Source organism: Cervus elaphus, chromosome 7 (assembly GCF_910594005.1).
Source record: "Cervus elaphus chromosome 7, mCerEla1.1, whole genome shotgun sequence".
In the NCBI taxonomy this organism is placed as follows: Eukaryota; Metazoa; Chordata; class Mammalia; order Artiodactyla; family Cervidae; genus Cervus; species Cervus elaphus.
The window spans coordinates 11,096,722-11,109,502 of NC_057821.1; the positions used below are offsets into that span (position 1 = coordinate 11,096,722).

General features: G+C 38.2%; 1 protein-coding gene across 1 annotated transcript in view; it reads right to left on the reverse strand.

The window, feature by feature from the left end:
* Positions 1–536: 536 nt before the first annotated feature.
* The window catches only part of SRPK1 (SRSF protein kinase 1), a 69,915-nt gene continuing 57,670 nt past the window's right edge, over positions 537–12,781 (reverse strand). The window contains 4 exon segments of the mRNA XM_043907288.1: positions 537–3,070; positions 4,484–4,576; positions 8,078–8,147; positions 12,381–12,488. Coding sequence (XP_043763223.1) covers positions 2,886–3,070; positions 4,484–4,576; positions 8,078–8,147; positions 12,381–12,488 — 456 coding nt within the window. The 3' untranslated portion in view covers positions 537–2,885.

A 12,781-nucleotide genomic window follows, 5' to 3' on the forward strand; every position in this document is an offset into this window, starting at 1 on the left:
GCTATTAGGAATAAAATGAGTAAGCTTACAACAGGCTCATTCAAACACTGTTGCTAACCACAAAGCAGTCCAACTGTTGTTCTCCACTTAAGTTAGGCAACATTTACTAAACGCCTTAAAAATGTGCTTACTCTCTGCCCCAGCCAATCCATTTCTAAGAATTTATACTGAGGGGTGAGAGACAAGTATATGAAAACCTGTGTATTCCAGTGCCTTGAGGTTCACAAAATTTTGATATTTTGCACTTTGTGATCTGTAGAGAGAGAGAAAAAAAAAGAACCCACAAATAGGAAAAACGGTGCTGAGTTATAGGGGATAACAATTTTCTTAGAATTTTCCAAAATGTACTTTGTTAATCCCACCACACCTCCAATTTAATAGAAGCAAAGCTACAAACCCCACAAAATGACATGTGTTTAAGTTATACAGTTTCATGGTATATTTAAGTTCAAAAAGCAACTCAACCAATCCGTTCCTCCATTCTGAAGCTAGGTCAGATCAACTTGGGCAACAAACAGAAATCTTCTGGAAACATGTAGGTTATTAAATAATTTTATTGTACTGCATTTACAAAGAAAACAGACAATGCACCCAGTAGAAAGAATAAAAATGTGTTTGGGGTTTTATTTTTTACTGAGAGCAAATAGAAATCCTTTAGTGAGATCCTGGCAATTTGACAGTAAGTTCAATAAAGGTACATGGGATACTTGGAAGATCAAATTCTACAGCTGCCTCTTTCTACGGCTTTGAATTCATCTGGCTCCTTAAGAGATGGGGGGAAAGCCCTTATTTGGTGGGAAAACATTTCCAAGATGCAGTTACACGTTCTCTCATTACATTTCTCTTCATGTTAGTTGTTAAAACAGGGCCTTCTATTTGTGTATGTTTTGCTTAGTTCACCTTAATGTCATCACCAGAATTCCTATCATTCCACAATTGTGATTTTACAGTGTAGCAAAGAATTCAGTTCTAGTCTGGTATTGCTTTAGATGTATATATCGCTGAAAACCAAAAGTGGATTAGGACTGCTGAAGGATTTTCCCTGCCGTTGTTTGATACAATCTATTTTCTTTATTCTTGATAGGTGCATAGACAGCCTCACTTACACTTCTTTCTACAGGAACATGTCTGATTTCAGGATTACCATCAGGGACCCGATGCACTGGCTGGCCCGTCACTCAGGGCAGTACGTTTGTGAGTAAATGGATGCGTAACTGCACCACTTGGCTGGCCGGTTACTCAGGGTAACACGTCTGTGAGTTAAATGGATGCGTAACTGCACCACTTTTCCTTTGCCTTTGTTGGTAAATGACAGAACCTAGATTCCAATTTTCTGTACAGAAAGTTGGCCACCCAGCAGTCTCATCGCTGCTTTGTTAGCGGAGCCTTGAGTTGCACCTCCTTGGCTTTCTGTAAATCAGTCCTGTAGCCACTTCTGGAGAATGCTGAATCCCCAAGGCCCACTTGGTCCGTGCAGAAGCAGCAGCTGTGACCCCCCAATCCTGCCCCTCTTTTGCTTTTCAATATGACCCGAGGAATATATGTAATGTCTAGGGCAAGTCTAGGAGAGGCTCATTCTAAAATAAGATTCACAAAGCCTTTTCTCATTAAAAAAAAAAAAGCCTCAAGTACATTTCAATCATCTCAAAATTTAAAACTTACATTATACAAGGAAATAGCAGCAGAGAATGGCTAATCTTAAACCAATCGAGAAAGAAAAATAATAAAAACAAACACAACCCTCAAAATAAACAACAATGAAAAAAGTGCCATCCCACCCCCTCCCCTTGGTTCTTGTATCCCGGGATTTCGTTTAAGACCTGAAGCCTCTGAGAAAATGAGAAGGGCAAAGCCATAAGGGGAAACTGCTTCACGGCTGAATTCTGGATGAGGTAAAGCAAAGGCCCTAAATAAAAACTGGGGACTGTTTGTAAAAAAAAAACCAAGAACTCTAGGATAGTTTCTTCTCAGATGGGACAAACCTCTGAAACTTAGTTCTCTTTCCTAGAGTCATCCTGAATTCTTTAATTATGGGGCAATAAACTCAAGCGCAATGAGTAAAGTGCCAGCCAGGGATTAAAAACAAAACAAAAAGCAAACAGCCAATCAAAGTAATTCTGCTCTTAGGGTACAGAAAAGACACAGGAAAGGACTGTTTGCAGAACATATGTGGTTCTGAAGAAATTACTAGTCAATGGTTCCAGTTTTGTTTCCATCAAAAATCAGACTGAAGATTCGAGGACCTAAGGGTTATTAAAGGATGAAAGGAATTTGACAGTGCTTTGAACAGTGATAAATGTTACCTAAATTTGGTGTTTATACAGCTCATTTAAAAACATAGTAGCCTAAAAGTCGCAGAAAAAAATGTGAAGATAGAGAACAACAGAAACAATCCAGGAAGATGATGCAGCCTGGATACAGCAAGTTTAATGTCTCTGCTGTACACAGAAGTAACACCCTTTCCTCTTCTCATCCTTATGCTGGCAATAGGATATGCACTAGAATATTTGACTCTTAGAGTCAGTGAATAAAAGGATGAGCTCATACATCTTCATAGCTCTTTTTAAAAGGATGCTTATAATTTAAAGGATGTCCTAATGGAAAGACAAGGGTACAGGGTATGAGGCTGTTTCACATTTTAGTCCATTAGTCTTTGGCAGAGCCCAATCAAGGCCAATTTCACCTAGGATGCCCAATGGCTGTGGGAGGATCTCCACAGGGTCAAGTAAGCAAACCCAAATGAACATGTTGGATTAAACAAAAGACACAAAACATCCTAGAAACCCTTGAAGGCAGAGCTTCACCCTGAAAAAGGAAGGGGGAAATGCTTGGAGGGGAGGGGTGGAGGGCCAGCCTGTGATCTCTGCTGCGGTGCTGGACTGGGCTTAAGAGTTGAGCCAAGGGTGCCGGAGACAATCAGCGGCAGTGGCCCTCTTCTCGGGGATCAGCTCCAACATGGGCAGTAAGAAATCTGTGAAGCCAGCTGCCTCTTCCTGAGACCACTCATACTTCTCCACTAGAACCTCAAAAAGGCCCCAGGGTTTCAGCTTCGTGATGTGTTTCAGGTCACCTACGGTAAAGACAGTACAAAGAAACTGACCAACACTGGTAAGTGACACTGCTCTGTGGCAGTCCAGGCACTAATCCAGGCAGTCTATCAAGAATCAAACTGCCATCAGAATCTAATCCTTCTCCATTCATAAGGCACCTCTCTTATCTAATGCATTCCTGGGAAAGAAGTGTCTCCATTTTTCATGAGGGCCTAAAAATTTAAAACAGTATTTTGATCCACCATTCTAGGATTTTTCATCCTGATCAAGTTGGATAGGCCTGTCAGGAACTAGGTATTCACTAAACTGAAAATTAAAAGCCAATATACTCAGCATGGTCTCATGGTATTCAGAGGCAATTTATTACCACATACTAAGAATAATTTGCTTGTACTCTATTTTTGGCTCAACAATCTAGTAAACGTTGTTTCAAAATAAGGCAGTAATTAAAAAATAAGAGCTAAAAACCACATCCAACATGTATAAAAGTAACAAAACTAAAAAAACAAATTTTCAGATACAGCTGCATCACATTGTACCATTTTAGAACATAAATCTCCTTTTGCCTCCTCGAAACAAATTTTTTTTTTTTAAGATAGTCAATTATCAGTGACTTACTAAGGTCAAAGCTGCTTTAAATTTTTTTCTTATGTAACGCTTATTTGAAGTCTCTTCTGTGGACGGTGAGTGCCTGATTACCTACTTGGTACACACATGCCGTTAACCTGACTTTGCACACAAGGAACAACTCTCAGGAAGCACTTCACCATTTTCTTGCCCCAAGTAGAAACATTAAGAAATGCTTGCTCTCAAGTGCTGACAAAAGATTTTTCTCAGCACAAGTGTAGAGATTTTGAGGAAAAAGGGAACCATGACGAAAAGGGAAAAAAGGTTAGACAGTTTTCCAGCCCCTTGTAGGATCAGGTTTTCACATTTCAGTATTTGGAATGCATAAGAAATACATATTTAAATATGCCAACATAATATTATTATCCAGTAAAAAATTTAAGGTGAATTTTATCTTTGTTTTCCTTACTAATAAATGATAACATAAACTTATGAAATAGAAAGTACAAAGTTAATTAATTCTACTTGTCTTTTGATAGAACTCTCTCAGCAAAATCTACCCATTTTTCAGAAATGCTATAGTAGGAGTAATCAACGAACTACGTGCCAGCTATTAATTTAATATGAAGTAATCCCCATTTAGAAATCAGGAGACTGAGTTTGGGTCAAAGACCACATCAGTAGAAGAGCAGCTGGAATCTGAACCCAGACGGTCTGGCTCCAGTCTCTGCTAAGTCACAGCTCTGCAGTCAAGGCAGAAGTACCCTTCTTTAGGTGCTGAGGACACTGTACCCAGCAGTACTTACCTCTTCACTGTCAAACACTTTTGTCCCCTCAATGTCTGGGAACAAACACACTTCTTTTACCTTTTTTGGTGAAAAATTCCTTGGAATATTTTCCTGCCACAATGAGCTTGCGAGGCACCTTCCCCAGAAGTTCTATGATCAATGCAATGTGATCTGTATGTTTCAAACATTTCAAGAGGGGGGGAAAAAGACATACATAACAGGAATAACGAATGTAGTTCTAAACACTGGCAGAAAGAGTAGCATGCACACCTCTTTGTAAAGCATTTCAGCTTGCTTTCTGTCCTAAATGAGAAGAGGACTCTATCCATCTAATGGAGAATCCAGAAAACCATTACAAATCAGGTAACCACTCCAGTGGGACTTGAGTGGTAACTAAAAACCATCTTGGTGTGAATGCTCTGCTTCCTGAAGCTGCATCCCTGGGACCTAGATGAAAACTCATTTTAACAATACTACCTCTGCGATTGAAGAAGTCCTGTGAATATTTCCCACTGAGGGCAAAGCGTCTTGGAATTCTGCCTATCAGCTCTATAATGTGCGCAATGTGGTCTAAAATAGAAGGGTAAGAAGAACAGGATCAAGGATAAGCTGTAAAAGAGGTTTTTCTATGAATAGCTTTTTCAAGAACTAGCTACTTAAAAGTAACTACAAATAAAACCCACGATACTCAAGGGAAGACTGGGAAGGCCAAGAATTATTTCAGGTGATTGATCACCTATAGTTGGCAAGTCCCATTCTAAAGTTTGGAGGCTTATCTATTTTATTTCTATTTTGTCTATATGTCCAGGTTCAGGTGGGTTTTACAAGTAAGGTAAAAAGTGTATCAATATACTTCAGATATTCTAGGATAGATACTGATAACAGATATTTATAACAGTGCTCAATAGGGCTTTGCGGGAAATAATATCACTTTATTTAAGAATGTTCATGACAAAGCACTCACATATGATTAAGTTTTCACAATCCCCTTGTAGAACAGGCCAAAAATTAATATATTAATACATTTTAAAACTGAGAAAATAAAACCTCAGGGAGAATGGACTACTTGGCCTACATAGCTAATGAGAGCTAGAGCTCAGATGAAAACCCCTATCTCATCATGTCTTGTCCAGAGGGTTTTTGTAATTTAATAAATCGTATTTTTAAAGAAAAAATTAGCACCAACATTTAAAGCATGGCTATTATACTTGACTACATTTGGCCCTAAAGTCATGTAGCGCCTTCTAACTGTCACAGCAGGAATATGGACCGTGAGCACTGCTAGGGAGATGTGCAGTCTGCCACCAGGAGACGAGCCTGGACTAGCCAGCATCTACACCTACAGACAGCTCCACTACCTCTTCCTGCAGGTGACAGAAAATAAACACATGAAGAGATTTTAAAAAGCGATGGCTCCTAGCCACAAAACAGTTTTAAAAATGACTTTAATCCTGCAGTTATAGAATCAAGCTCAAAAGGAATCACTTAAAACTTCTAATAATGTATCTTAGAGGGGAATAATATGCTAGGGACATTCACATATCTGGGAATTTGGGACGGTTTCAAGTGCTTCCTATTTTACATGTAAAGGACTCACTGGTGTCATTTAAAAGCAATTTTATATTCATGAACTCACTATAACCTCTGGGCAGTCTGACTGAATTTATGATCTGGTAACAAGTATTTCACTGACATGAAATTTTTGCCAATTTTAGGCAGGATCTGCAAATAAATATCTTTGTATAAATTAATTATAAATGAGACTATAAGTTGTCTTACTGTAAATTTCCAAGTAAAATATTGGTTCTTTTAATATTTTTCTTATACTAAGGAACTATTTTTCCCTTGAAATCATTACATTACTTTTAGTTGCAGCAACCTACCTCTGGTTTATCAATTAATCATAGGATTAATATACCTGACAGGCAAAATGATTAAGTATTATTCTAAAGTTTAGAGCTGTGGAATGTCACTAATAGCAGAAGACATGCTACTCAGACCCCAGTCCTACCATGACTCCTAACTGTGCCTACACTAGCCAGGGTAAGCGTTTACTTTTTCCTGCTCCTACAGGTCAAAGAGTAGTTAGTACTCTGAGGTTTTATCTAGGACTATTAGTATTGACTGGAACAGCAGGGAGTAAGCTATGATCTAAATATCTAGGGTAACTGGTTCTCTCATGTCTCTTGAGACTTTCATTTACATTTCACTTTTCAGGTTTGGTTAGCCTAATACCCCATACAATATAATTCTAGCCACTATGAGGTTTGTACCACAGACTATTTACAGGGAATCTAAGGAAATAAAGAAAAAAAATTAATTACCCTTAAAAACAGATATAGAGGGCTTGCTTTCTTGTGCTGTGCTGTGCAGTGCAACACGTGGGATCTTAATTCCCTGACCAGGGATTGAACCTGAGCATCGGGAGCGTGAAATCTTAACCACTGGGCATTTCTAAAGCAGTGTTAAGTCTAAGCCCCCAAACTTACAATCCAGAAAAGCAGCAAGCAGATAACAGGGAAAACCAAGTGTGTACAGAGGTAGTAATTACAGTATATTCTTAAAAGGGGCTTATGTACTGAAATTATGTCCAAATTGTACCCATTAACACAGGTATATGACTACGGGGATCAGTTAGCAGAGCATTAGGAGGTTTTACTAACACAGCCTGCTGACATCCCAGTTTGAGAAAGAGCACTGTCAGTTCCATACGGCACAGAACCTGTTTTCTTAAATAATCAAGGAACGCACAGAAAGTAAAAGACCTATTTTCCACCCTGGGTGGGTAGAGTGGCAGTACTCTCTCAAAGTAATCCCCACTGATTCTGAAAACAAAAGTGCCAAAATCATATAATAAAGAAGGTAAAACATTCCTTTAATAAAGTTCTGAAATTCATGCTATCATCTAGTTACTTGAATGCCACCATTTAAAAAAAAATAATCACACATTTAGTTGTCTGGTTTCACAGCCTCTCAGATAGAGCAACTGACAGCTTAGGCTTTTCCTATTGGTATTGCAAAATATAAATCTGTAATATTTTATTTTAAAGTGAAGTGAGTGAAGTTAAGTCACTCAGTCGTGTCCAACTCTTTGCAACCCCATGGACTGTAGCCCACCAGGCTCCTCCACCCATGGAATTTTCTAGGCAAGAGTACTGCAGTGGATTGCCATTATGGAATTCTAAATGTTAGTATCATTTAAAAAGAAAAAAATATAGCTTTCATTTTCAGAAAGGAAAATAAAAAAGAACACTAAATGTTGTATAATTTATATAGACAAAGAGGATATATTCTCTGCATTCAAGGAGTGTATGTATGTTGAAATTGACTTCCAAATAAAGATGGAAGCATAACTAGGCAACAAATTGATGAACAGGTAGATCCAAACTGGGTAAAGAATGAATCCCTGATTTATTAATATACAGGAAGGAGGACAACTAGATGCTTTAGAAGAAACCTGGCAAATGCAAGCTTCAGTTCAACCAACTGTGGTGGCCTGTTCTCTAACCCTTACACAGAATTCTTTAACATCTATTATAAAACATCTACTGTATCTAATACTTAACATAAAATGTATTTCTTTTCTGGGATTTACATACACTCAGCACCCTAAGAACACTGAGAGTCTTTAGTACTAACAAGTGTCAGCCACCACGCACAGACAGGACCTACCTTCATCTCGCGTGTACTCTTCCCCTGAATGAGGTTCAAATAAGTAGTCGCCTGTGGCCAGTTCAAAGGCCTAAGAAAAAGAGGAAAAGCTTATGAAAGCATTAAAAAAAAAAAAAAAACCTCTCGGAAGTTTATTGCTATTTGGCTCAATTTTAAGTAATAATTTTTTTTTCTTGGAAAAACCTGCAAATGATCATTGAAAACACTGTCTAAGATTATTCTTAAAGAGCTTTCCTTTCATACCTGCACCTTAATAAAATGGAGCAGGAAAACTGCAAAAGCTCAGTTAATATCAATATGTGGATTATTCCAAGCTCCCTGTGCCCCAATCTCTTGATCATTAATTCAACTCTCTTAAGTTTCTCTTTTTGCTCAGAGAGGGACGTGTATCTAAGGTGAATCTAAGTTATTAAATTATTCATGAGGTGTTTTTTAATAAATTCACGCAGCTAGAAATTAAGATTTTGTACCTAAAATCAAAACCAAAAAAATTCAGAAATTTTTCTACTTAGGGCTCTTTAGAATTTGGTAGAAAGCACTTTTAAAAGTAAGTTTTGCTTTGGAAAACACTTGTTAAACTGTCCTGGATAGAGAGTTCCCAATTCCTTGGGAACTATAGAGAATCAGAAAAAGATGAAGTATAAATGGAGTCAGGAGCCACTCATACTGATCAGCAGGTATGCATCCACCAACCAGAAAAAGAGAGGCATGCCTCCTATAACAAGAAAACTTGTAAACAGAGTTTAAGAGGGTCCGAAAAAGTGATTTCCTTAGAAATGTCAGTACAGAGGACAGCATCTGAGTGATAGGGCTGTATTAATTTTTCAGTGATTAGCAAGAGAGCAAGTAATTTAACAGCAGTTTTAAAAAGGACCTTATTGATATAAAAAGGACAGTTAACAGCCAAGTGCTAGTAACCACGGGTTAATTTAGACTGACTCAATGGTACCAAGTATCCCAATCCCAGACAATCTCAGGAATGTGGGGTGGATTAAGTTGGGGCACATTCTCAATTTAGATCCAGGTCTAGGTCTTGGTGGTCTGCCAGTGTCACAACAGAAGAGTCTTTCTCAAAAATGTATCACCTGGGCCCTACTACTGCCCAGAACAAGACCACAAAACCACAAGTTTCAGGATTGTCTCTAAAATGTCAGCAATGCTGTGGATTCTTGCTCAGCATAGCTTGTTTTACATGCCAGCAGTTCATTACTGAACTACACTGATAAAGCAGATACTTGTTATACCCTCAAAGCAGAACAGAAACAAACGGATTCTTGTTCATCAAAATTTGTCAATCTCTCCTAAAAACAGTACTTTAATTTTTCTGTCTCATGTTGGGACTCAGTGAAAATACTACAAGTTAAAAAAAAAGACAGTTTTCTAAAAATTTAAAATACTCTAGGCACTTCTCTGGAAGTCCAGTGGTTAAGTCTCCACCCTTCCAATGCAGGAGGCATAGGTTCAATTCCTGGTTGGGGAACTAGAGTTCCTTCCACATGCCATGTGGTGTGGCAAAACAAAAACAGAACAAAAAAACTAAAACTTTCCACCTAGATACTTAAAGTTCTCTAAAAGAACTTTATTTTTGGAACATAAGGTAGTTGCTTATTAGTTACAATTTTATAAGTAACAGTACAAAAAACCCAACCCAAACCAAAAGATCACAACAGAACTAAAAACCCCTAGAAATTTGATTACAAAACACCTAGTTTAACATCTTTCCTTCACAGATGAGAAAACTGACCAGAATAGAAAGGCCAAGTCCATCCCAGAATCAAGGGCTCTGGTTTCTACACTCCTGTCCTTGTCTCACGCTAACCAAAGGGCCTGTTCTATGCCAGTCAGGGTCATGCTAACAGACACAGGCAAAATCAGTTATTAAATCCAGTGTGCTGGTACCTCCAGATAATGGAATATCATTCAGTGCTAAAAAGGAATGAACTATCAAGTCATGAAAAGACATGGAAGAACCATAAATGAGTATTACAAAGTAAAAAAAAAAAAGTTAACGAATCATGCTGTATGATTTCAACTATATATGATACTCTGGGAAAGGTAAAACTATGGAGACAATATCTATTTATTCATTCTTAAAGCTCTTCACAGAACATTCCCTTCTTATAACTGTGCTTCTAACTTTGTAGAATCAATCACTAAAGTGGTAGGCAATCTCACAACTTGCCTTTTTACTTCTCAGAAAGGGTCCCAATCTTTCCATCAACTAATTGCACTGGATGAAGGAGGATCCATGTCTCCAGGACACTTCTGATATTCCAAGATTTATTTTTATTCTCAGAGTATGGTGATATTTAGAGCAATATTTCTATGTCTATTAGCAAATGAGAGAAGTTTGGGGTAATAAATGGGGCTAAAGTTTTCGTGATACTGTCTCAAGTCAGTTAAGGGCTTTCTTTCCCTTGGTCAACAAAATTCCTGTATGTGAGCTGGTCCAAAGAGGGGCCTAGGTTAACCACCCCCTCTTTCATTTTTTTGGCCTTACTTCTTAAGCCTGACATTGTAAATACTATCTTAAATAGCAAGCAGGACTTACTGCCCTCAACTAAACGATTAAAAACCGCATCAGAGTAAACTGAAGGCCACCTACAAACTAGCTATATTTTGTATGGGGGCATCTCTATCAGTTATTTCCTCTACCAAATCAAATCCCTCAATACAAAGCTTTAAAGTATGGCAAGAAAGAAGCTTTTTTCCCAATGTTTTTTCATCTTGTGTACACAATACCAAACTATCTTCATTTCAGGTAGCCCTCCTGATTAAAAGACCACTGATGTGTCAAAACAAAATAATAACTGAAATTATAGCTTTAATATGTTTCTGGTTTAGTTGACTTATTTGATGGCCTACAAGTATTTATTAAGTACTATTGTATACTAATGAATTTGTTTGATCTTGTTCTTGTTTCCTGGGAGGGCGCCTCTAAACTCTTGGGATTTCCAAGTCATAAAAGTGACCCATATTCATGGTGGGCCCCTTAGGACCACACTTCAGTTTATACTAATGAGGTGACTCATAGTGGGCCCCTAGACACAGTTTTAAGAGGGGGATGGACATGCCCCCAGGGTGGGTAAGACCAATTGTACAATCAGAAGTTTGAGGTGTTGAACTGAGTGTTGTCATAACTGACCTCCTAATCTCTTGGAAGGATGAGGGGGCTAGAGACTGTAATGAAATCTCAATAAAAACTCTGGGCACTCAAAGCTTGGGTGAACTTCCCTGGTTGGTGACACACATTGATTTGTCATGACAGTCAGGTATTCTAAGGACACAAGAAGCTTCTTCATCTCTGGTACCCTCTCAGGCCTCAATATATGCATGTTTTCATTTGGGTGGTCCCGATTTATATCCTTTATATCAGAACTGTAATATTTTAGCACTTTCTTGAGTTCTGTGAGTGATTCTAGGAAATTACTTAATCTAAAAGGATAGTGGAAATCCCCAATTCGTAGCCAGATGGTCAGGAGGGTAGGTGGCCTGCGGACCCCAGAGCTTGCAGCTGGTGTCTGAAGTGAGAATAGTCTTGTGGAAAACTATGCCTTTAACCTGTGAAGTCTGTGATGACTCTGGGTAGTGAGCATTAGAAATGCACTGTAAGCACCCACTCAAAAGGTCTCAGGCCCTGAACCAGGCATTTAACTCTACATAATAACAGACATGGCTCCTGCCAGTACGGCACTTACAAGTAGGAGAGAAAAAAGTAAAACACACAATCACAAACCGAAGAGTACCTCCATTTCAGGAAACTATATAGTATGTTCTAACATGAGGCTATTTGTGGGAAGTCATTTAATATCAACTAAATCTGATCACTTGAGTAGCTGCTTGACAAGGACAAAGCAGCAACTTAAGAATCCATGGATGACTTGAGCTTCAGTCATCTTGTGAGACGCAAAGATGTCTGAAGAACTGCTGAATGTACAGAACTGTATAGAATAAATCAATTTCCAGGGTTTTCCCTATCTGATAATAGAGCTGAAAGGGCAAGGGGTAACTGTAACCTGCAAAAGCAATACCACTTCTGAGCAGTTGTTTTTAACACCCACCCCCAGCCCCCATCTGTAATAAGAAACATTTGGTTCCTTTACCTAACAGGAATTGGGCAGGAACCAAATGGAATGCCAGATGTTTATATCTAAGGTTTTGAATTCAGATATCTCCAGACATGGGATTTAGAGTGCCAGTGGTAAGTCAGAAAAAAAACTCCTTTCCTATTTGTTAATTTGCTGGTCTACTGAAATTAGCAAATTACCACGTAACAAGTTAAAGTCAACAAGAAAAACATTACCATGCATGCTGTGCTCCAAATGTCGGCAGGGGTATTATAGCCAGATCCTATCAAAACTTCCAAGGAGCGATACTGCCTTGTTTGAATATCTTCGGTGAAATGTTTGTGCTGAGTAAATGAAGGAAACAGTATTTTAAAATTCATTTATTCTAAAAAGTAACAAGTCATGATTGCTTAATAACAGAGATTAAGATAAATTCACCAAAGTTTTCCCTAAACCAAAGTTCTCATGTAGCTCATTTCTTTAGTATCATTTTCATGCTATTAGCTTCAAATAGCACTTTTCTTTATGTGCCATCTGTTTCAAATTATTTCTGAAAACATGAGCCTGAACTTATATATAGATACACAGGTTAGGCAATAACAAATTGTTTTTTAAAAAATGGAAAACTATTATCCCA